A 9,571-nucleotide genomic window follows, 5' to 3' on the forward strand; every position below is an offset into this window, starting at 1 on the left:
CCACACCACTGCTGCCCGTGTACCCCTGTAACCAATTTAAAATTGCCTACAGCCATGTGTTATTATTTTAGGCCTTCGATGCCTGTCTGCGGTGACTCCTTCCACTAGGCCTCCACTGACCACACCACTACTGCCCGTGTACCCCTGGAACCAATTTAAAATTGCCTACAGCCATGTGTTATTATTTTAGGCCTTCGATGCCTGTCTGCGGTTACTCCTTCCACTAGGCCTCCACTGACCACACCACTGCTTCCCGTGTACCCCTGTAACCAATTTAAAATTGCCTACAGCCATGTGTTATTATTTTAGGCCTTCGATGCCTGTCTGCGGTGACTCCTTCCACTAGGCCTCCACTGACCACACCACTGCTGCCCGTGTACCCCTGGAACCAATTTAAAATTGCCTACAGCCATGTGTTATTATTTTAAGCCTTCGATGCCTGTCTGCGGTCACTCCTTCCACTAGGCCTCCACTGACCACACCACTGCTGCCCGTGTACCCCTGTAACCAATTTAAATTTGCCTACAGCCATGTGTTATTATTTTAGGCCTTCGATGCCTGTCTGCGGTGACTCCTTCCACTAGGCCTCCACTGACCACACCACTGCTGCCCGTGTACCCCTGTAACCAATTTAAAATTGCCTACAGCCATGTGTTATTATTTTAGGCCTTCGATGCCTGTCTGCGGTGACTCCTTCCACTAGGCCTCCACTGACCACACCACTGCTGCCCGTGTACCCCTGGAACCAATTTAAAATTGCCTACAGCCATGTGTTATTATTTTAGGCCTTCGATGCCTGTCTGCGGTCACTCCTTCCACTAGGCCTCCACTGACCACACCACTGCTGCCCGTGTACCCCTGGAACCAATTTAAAATTGCCTACAGCCATGTGTTATTATTTTAGGCCTTCGATGCCTGTCTGCGGTCACTCCTTCCACTAGGCCTCCACTGACCACACCACTGCTGCCCATGTACCCCTGGAACCAATTTAAAATTGCCTACAGCCATGTGTTATTATTTTAGGCCTTCGATGCCTGTCTGCGGTCACTCCTTCCACTAGGCCTCCACTGACCACACCACTGCTGCCCGTGTACCCCTGGAACCAAGTTAAAATTGCCTACAGCCATGTGTTATTATTTTAGGCCTTCGATGCCTGTCTGCGGTTACTCCTTCCACTAGGCCTCCACTGACCACACCACTGCTGCCCGTGTACCCCTGTAACCAATTTAAAATTGCCTACAGCCATGTGTTATTATTTTAGGCCTTCGATGCCTGTCTGCGGTGACTCCTTCCACTAGGCCTCCACTGACCACACCACTACTGCCCGTGTACCCCTGGAACCAATTTAAAATTGCCTACAGCCATGTGTTATTATTTTAGGCCTTCGATGCCTGTCTGCGGTTACTCCTTCCACTAGGCCTCCACTGACCACACCACTGCTTCCCGTGTACCCCTGTAACCAATTTAAAATTGCCTACAGCCATGTGTTATTATTTTAGGCCTTCGATGCCTGTCTGCGGTCACTCCTTCCACTAGGCCTCCACTGACCACACCACTGCTGCCCGTGTACCCCTGGAACCAATTTAAAATTGCCTACAGCCATGTGTTATTATTTTAAGCCTTCGATGCCTGTCTGCGGTCACTCCTTCCACTAGGCCTCCACTGACCACACCACTGCTGCCCGTGTACCCCTGTAACCAATTTAAAATTGCCTACAGCCATGTGTTATTATTTTAGGCCTTCGATGCCTGTCTGCGGTGACTCCTTCCACTAGGCCTCCACTGACCACACCACTGCTGCCCGTGTACCCCTGGAATCAATTTAAAATTGCCTACAGCCATGTGTTATTATTTTAGGCCTTCGATGCCTGTCTGCGGTCACTCCTTCCACTAGGCCTCCACTGACCACACCACTGCTGCCCGTGTACCCTTGGAACCAATTTAAAATTGCCTACAGCCATGTGTTATTATTTTAAGCCTTCGATGCCTGTCTGCGGTCACTCCTTCCACTAGGCCTCCACTGACCACACCACTGCTGCCCGTGTACCCCTGGAACCAATTTAAAATTGCCTACAGCCATGTGTTATTATTTTAGGCCTTCGATGCCTGTCTGCGGTTACTCCTTCCACTAGGCCTCCACTGACCACACCACTGCTGCCCGTGTACCCCTGGAACCAATTTAAAATTGCCTACAGCCATGTGTTATTATTTTAGGCCTTCGATGCCTGTCTGTGGTCACTCCTTCCACTAGGCCTCCACTGACCACACCACTGCTGCCCGTGTACCCCTGGAACCAATTTAAAATTGCCTACAGCCATGTGTTATTATTTTAGGCCTTCGATGCCTGTCTGCGGTCACTCCTTCCACTAGGCCTCCACTGACCATACCACTGCTGCCCGTGTACCCCTGTAACCAATTTAAAATTGCCTACAGCCATGTGTTATTATTTTAGGCCTTCGATGCCTGTCTGCGGTCACTCCTTCCACTAGGCCTCCACTGACCACACCACTGCTGCCCGTGTACCCCTGGAACCAATTTAAAATTGCCTACAGCCATGTGTTATTATTTTAGGCCTTCGATGCCTGTCTGCGGTCACTCCTTCCACTAGGCCTCCACTGACCACACCACTGCTGCCCGTGTACCCCTGGAACCAATTTAAAATTGCCTACAGCCATGTGTTATTATTTTAGGCCTTCGATGCCTGTCTGCGGTTACTCCTTCCACTAGGCCTCCACTGACCACACCACTGCTGCCCGTGTACCCCTGTAACCAATTTAAAATTGCCTACAGCCATGTGTTATTATTTTAGGCCTTCGATGCCTGTCTGCGGTGACTCCTTCCACTAGGCCTCCACTGACCACACCACTGCTGCCCGTGTACCCCTGGAACCAATTTAAAATTGCCTACAGCCATGTGTTATTATTTTAGGTCTTCGATGCCTGTCTGCGGTTACTCCTTCCACTAGGCCTCCACTGACCACACCACTGCTTCCCGTGTACCCCTGTAACCAATTTAAAATTGCCTACAGCCATGTGTTATTATTTTAGGCCTTCGATGCCTGTCTGCGGTGACTCCTTCCACTAGGCCTCCACTGACCACACCACTGCTGCCCGTGTACCCCTGGAACCAATTTAAAATTGCCTACAGCCATGTGTTATTATTTTAGGCCTTCGATGCCTGTCTGCGGTCACTCCTTCCACTAGGCCTCCACTGACCACACCACTGCTGCCCGTGTACCCCTGGAACCAATTTAAAATTGCCTACAGCCATGTGTTATTATTTTAGGCCTTCGATGCCTGTCTGCGGTGACTCCTTCCACTAGGCCTCCACTGACCACACCACTGCTGCCCGTGTACCCCTGGAACCAATGTAAAATTGCCTACAGCCATGTGTTATTATTTTAGGCCTTCGATGCCTGTCTGCGGTTACTCCTTCCACTAGGCCTCCACTGACCACACCACTGCTGCCCGTGTACCCCTGTAACCAATTTAAAATTGCCTACAGCCATGTGTTATTATTTTAGGCCTTCGATGCCTGTCTGCGGTGACTCCTTCTACTAGGCCTCCACTGACCACACCACTGCTGCCCGTGTACCCCTGGAACCAATTTAAAATTGCCTACAGCCATGTGTTATTATTTTAGGCCTTCGATGCCTGTCTGCGGTCACTCCTTCCACTAGGCCTCCACTGACCACACCACTGCTGCCCGTGTACCCCTGGAACCAATTTAAAATTGCCTACAGCCATGTGTTATTATTTTAGGCCTTCGATGCCTGTCTGCGGTCACTCCTTCCACTAGGCCTCCACTGACCACACCACTGCTGCCCGTGTACCCCTGGAACCAATTTAAAATTGCCTACAGCCATGTGTTATTATTTTAGGCCTTCGATGCCTGTCTGTGGTCACTCCTTCCACTAGGCCTCCACTGACCACACCACTGCTGCCCGTGTACCCCTGGAACCAATTTAAAATTGCCTACAGCCATGTGTTATTATTTTAGGCCTTCGATGCCTGTCTGCGGTCACTCCTTCCACTAGGCCTCCACTGACCACACCACTGCTGCCCGTGTACCCCTGTAACCAATTTAAAATTGCCTACAGCCATGTGTTATTATTTTAGGCCTTCGATGCCTGTCTGCGGTCACTCCTTCCACTAGGCCTCCACTGACCACACCACTGCTGCCCGTGTACCCCTGGAACCAACATCAGAAAATATAAAAATAAGTATTTTGCTTATAAAAAAGAAAATACTGGAGAGATATCAAATGCAGACATTTTAACATTAAAAACAAACACATACAACAAAAATCTGGTACAGTACTAAAAATGGCCACCAGCTACAATAACTTTCTCCTGCAAGTAGTTAACTGAAAGGTTTTTTCAATTTTAAACACAGATATGGCATCCACCGAGTGTTGTCCTGTCGCGTCTTCTTTATATTATTGCCAAGAAGATGCAAAACAATGAAAATAATAAAATCATTATTTACCAAAAAAATAGAGTAAGTCAAAACCACATTGCAAATAAACATTCATTACAAATAAAGAAGCAGGGCGTGTCCGAGGGTGAGTATATACCTAATAAGAATATAATCACCCTCGGACGTGCCCTGCTTCTTTCCGACAGCCTTCCTTCCTAAGAATCAGCCCTTCCGTGGTGTAGAGAGAGGGTTTGTTACACTCCAAGGTGTTCCCCAGGTTGCCTTTCCTGAGCTTCGATCTTCCGGCTCTCGTTTAGTAGTTGTTGGAAACTACGCTGCATTGGGCCTACAAATTGGGTATGGGGTGTAGAGAGATGGTGTGTTCCACTCCAAGGTGTTCCCCAGGTTGCCTTTCCTGAGCTTCGATCTTCCGGCTCTCATTTAGTAGTTGTTGGAAACTACGCTGCATTAGGCCTACAAATTGGGTATGGGGTGTAGAGAGATGGTGTGTTCCACTGTAGAGAGATGGTGTGTTCCACTCCAAGGTGTTCCCCAGGTTTCCTCTCCATTGCTTCGATCTTCCGGCTCTCGTTTAGTAGTTGTTGGAAACTACGCTGCATTAGGCCTACAAAATGGGTATGGGGTGTAGAGAGATGGTGTGTTCCACTCCAAGGTGTTCCCCAGGTTTCCTCTCCATTGCTTCGATCTTCCGGCTCTCGTTTAGTAGTTGTTGGAAACTACGCTGCATTAGGCCTACAAATTGGGTATGGGGTGTAGAGAGATGGTGTGTTCCACTGTAGAGAGATGGTGTGTTCCACTCCAAGGTGTTCCCCAGGTTTCCTCGCCAATGCTTCGATCATCATGCTCTCGTTTAGTAGTTGTTGGAAACTACGCTGCATTAGGCCTACAAATTGGGTATGGGGTGTAGAGAGATGGTGTGTTCCACTCCAAGGTGTTCTCCAGGTTGCCTTTCCTGAACTTCTATCTTCAGGCTCTCATTAAATTGTGGTTAAACGGAACAACTGCATTTGGCGTACTAGTTGGTTTGGGGCCTACTATCGGTGTCTGCCGCTCCTTGCTGTTCTCCTGGTTTCCTGTCCTGAAATTCCGTTTTCAGGCGCTCGTTAAGTAGTTGTTAATGTTAGACTGCATTTGGCCTACTAGTTGGGTTGGGGCCTACTATCGGTGTCTGCCACTCCTTGCTGTTCTCCTCCACTGAACAAAGCTGTGCCGCCTGTTTACTACTGTTGCCAATTTTGAACTGCATTTCGACTACTTACTGATTTGGGCCTACTCTCTGTGTCAGCCTCTCATTCCAGTTGTCCTCCACTGCAATGCCCCCTGATTAGTCCTGTGTTACCAATTTTGAACTGCATTTAGCCCACTTTATTCTTTGGGCCTATATCTGTGTTTCCTCCTCATCCTGCCCATTGCCCAGCCAGTGATAGATGAGTCTGCTGGTACATTGACCCATAACGCAACATTTCCCGTGCACGCTACACTGCAAGATTGTGACCCTGCTGAAAGTCAGGTCCCCCTTCCCGCATACCATACCACCTTACACGGGGACAATCAGGAAGGTGCAGATGAAAGTGCAGGTTCCTTCATCAGGTGGGGGGAGGAATACTAGTTGGCGACGTCACTGGCACAGGGCCTCTCATGGTACGCAAAAGTGTTGCTGCCGGTGGGAGGCGCCCCCGCCGTGCAAACACACCGCTGTACTTTGAGGGGCCCTGTGCCAGTGCCAATGCCAACGAGTGGGCCCCCCCTGCTTGCTCAGGAACACAGCACTTGCAAAGTTGAAATACTTACCTCTCCCTGCTCCACTGCCGTGACGTGGTCCAGATTTCCTGGGCCCACTAATTACTTGAACCAGCCCTACCCACCACAACTTTAGCCAAATGACCCCCAATTTCAAATGCCTTCCAATTATTATAAGGTAAATTACGCTTGACAAGCTTCATTAAGAAGAATGGATGGTTTTGACATTAAAATGGGCACTCTAGGTGTTTTCCTGGCCCCCACTCACTGCCGACTATGCTGCCCCATTGACTTGCATTGGGTTTCGTGTTTCGGTCGATCCCGACTTTACGTCATAATCGGGCGATTTCACTCGACCCGACTTTTGAGATAGTCGGGTTTCGCGAAGGTCAAGGTCGCTCAACTCTAGTTGTCACACAGGTCTCCGGCTGCAGTACCTTCACTTATTTACCTGCTACAGTCAGGGTGAGTGAGAGTTCCTCAGATATAATGGAAATAGACATGCCTGCTGTTTTTGACTGATCTTAGATATCAAACACACCCATCTTTCTCAACCATAACATCTGTGCCTGCACCTCTCTCATGGTCCATCTGCTTGTCCTGTGCACCCTACTCCACCCTGTGTTAGCACAGCAGCCAGCCCGCATTTGTGCAGTTGTGCTCACCTAAAAGATTATTTTCTCCTACACATAGCAAAGCTAAAAGCTTGAAATTCACCATTTCAATTTACTAAAAATAATAACCTTTATATATGAAGTGCAAACATATTCCGCAGAGCTTTACAGGTCATCAGTTCATATAAAACAGTCATAAGTTACAAAGTTAACAATAATCAAACAATTAAAGCAAAAATAATGATTACCCTGCTCTTCCGAGCTTGCAATCTAAAGTGAGGTGGCAGTGACACAAAGTACAGGGGCTTATTTACAATGATGGTCCAACCATCTTGAGGAAATGGGGAGTAGATAAAGGCTGCATGAGGCTTTTTGGTACAGTTAAGTATGATGGCGAAATATGTTCAGAGAAGTAGAACATAGGGCATCATGGTGGTTAGCACTACAGCCTGGCAGCGCAGGAGTCCTGGGTTCAAATCCCAAGGACAATATCTGCAAGGAGTTTTTCCCATGATTGTGTGGGTTTCCTCTGGGTTCTCCAGTTCCCTCCCACATTTGAAAGACATACTGATAGGGAATTTAGATTGTGAGACCCATTGGGGACAGCTATGATAATGTGTGTGTAAACTGTAAAGCGCTGCGGAATATGTTAGCGCTATATTAATATAAAGATTATTATTATTAACATAGGCTTTATATAAAAGGGAATTTGATTAGAGAATATGATTAATGACAAATGAATAGTGAATCATTCTGATTAGGGAAAATAAGTATGAAAACCTTCTAATATCCATATATTAGAAATAACGTACAGAATAACAAATCCAATGCAAGTCAATGGGAAAATCAAATATTTTTCTTTTGGACCCAGGAAACAGTTCTGAGGGCCTGAGAAAAAGCTGAAATGTATGGGAAAGTGCTTAAAGCTAAATAAGAACATCATGGAGAAAATGCCTGCATGCCTTTCTGACTCACATGTGGTATCTGAGAATAATGTCAGACTATTGCGTGGTACAGATTTATATGAACTACCAACCAAACCTATTCTTTCCTTCATAATTACTTGTATATAGCGCAAAATAAAACAAAAAAATAATAAAAAAATTATAACTCCCCTTTAGTATATGTAGCGTTTTGGCTTCAGTTTTTCCTTTTACATTTGTGAAGGCTCTCACTCCTACTTTTGGGAGGTCCCTTCCTCATTCAGAATTGTTAGCTAGATAGTGGAATACATATTCCTCAGAACTTTACAATGCCAGCTAAAACATACCCATTTGAAATTTGAGCTTTGCCCATCACCACCAGCATGTCCACCGCCATGTTATGATGTGGCCCTCGCTTAACATTTTCTGAAAATCAGCAGGTGCCATGAAATATGAGTTTAGTAAGTGCCCTTAGGTGGCCCTGTATCATACATTTGGGAGAGCTCTCACTCCTAAATCTAAGAATTCCCTACTTCATTCAAAATTGTTTGCTAGAAAGTGGAATACATATTCCCCAGCGCCTTACAATGCCAGCTAAAACATGCCCATTTGAATTTTGGGCTTTGCACGCAACCACCATCACATCCAATGCCTTGTCATTCTGCAGCCCTCACTTTATATTTTCAGAGGGCCAACAGGTGCGTTAAACCTGAGTCCCTCAGTTGGCCCTGTATTAAACATTTGGGAGAGCCCTTCCGCATTCAAAATTGTTACCTAGATAATAGAATTCATATTCACTAGCACCTTACAATCCCAGCTAAAATATGCCCATTTGAATTTTGGGCTTCGCCCGCCACCACCACCTCAACCTCAACCTCAATGTCAGTATGCGGCCCTCACTTCACATTTTCGGAGAGCCAGCGGGCGACATGAAACCTAAGTTTTGTGAGATCCACTGTTCATTTTAGCCACCGGATCCCAATAGATCCACTATCATAGCAAGTGAAATCGCTGTAATGTGAATGTAAGAGTATGTTACAAGTTTACTCATTTACAGTTAAGGAGGCAAGCGGGCGGGCGAGGGGGTTTGGCAGGTGATGGTTTAAGGTGACCCCGGCCAGTGTCACCTTAAACCCCACCTGCCCAACCCCCCCCCCGCCTGCCCGTCCATCCGCCCCGCTTGCCTCCTTGAAGACATCATACAGTATGATTCATACTCACCTACGCTACTCCTGCAACGCCTGGTCTGGTCTCAGCGACTGCAGCTCGTCCTGTGTGAGCAGTCACATGGTACCGCTCATTAGCGTGATGAATATGGATGCATATTCATGACCTTAATGAGCGGTACCACGTGACCGCTCATGCAGGCAAAAGGTGCTGCGCCGGGAGTCGGGACAGAGGTGGAGCTGGAGGATTCCGTTTTGTGCGGTGTGGAAAGAAAAGGTGAGTATGACAGCCAGCCAGGGAGGACGGGGGAGGAATGAGGATGAAGGAGGATGGGGAGCCTCAGCCGAGCCATACAAGATGGGAGAGGCAAAGCCTGGGAGCTGAGCTGATGAGCCATGCATGGAGGGGCCCAGGGGGAGAGATGAGCCATGATGCAAGATAGGAGCGGCGGGGAGCCGCACCGATGAGAAATGCATGGAGGGGGCCAGGGGGGAGAGGAGAGATGAGCCATGCAAGATGGGAGCAGGGGGGGAACCGATGAGCCATGCATGGAGGGGGCCAGGGGGGAGAGATGAGCCATGCAAAATGGGAGCTGATGAGCCATGCATACAGGGAGGGGGGGAAATGAGCCACCCATGCATACAGGGAGGGAGATGAGCCACGCATACAGGGAGGGGGGAGATGAGCCA

At 48.0% G+C, this 9,571-nt stretch overlaps 1 protein-coding gene across 1 annotated transcript in view; it reads right to left on the reverse strand.

The window, feature by feature from the left end:
- LOC138674835 (olfactory receptor 1496-like) overlaps positions 1 to 8,112 on the reverse strand; it is a 30,278-nt gene extending 22,166 nt beyond the window's left edge. Inside the window, exon 1 of the mRNA XM_069762651.1 lies at positions 8,063 to 8,112. Within this exon, the coding sequence (XP_069618752.1) occupies positions 8,063 to 8,112 (50 nt within the window). The remainder of the gene's footprint in view (positions 1 to 8,062) is intronic.
- Positions 8,113 to 9,571: the final 1,459 nt, after the last annotated feature.

The sequence above is a fragment of the Ranitomeya imitator genome, chromosome 4 (assembly GCF_032444005.1).
Source record: "Ranitomeya imitator isolate aRanImi1 chromosome 4, aRanImi1.pri, whole genome shotgun sequence".
Lineage (NCBI taxonomy): Eukaryota > Metazoa > Chordata > Amphibia > Anura > Dendrobatidae > Ranitomeya > Ranitomeya imitator.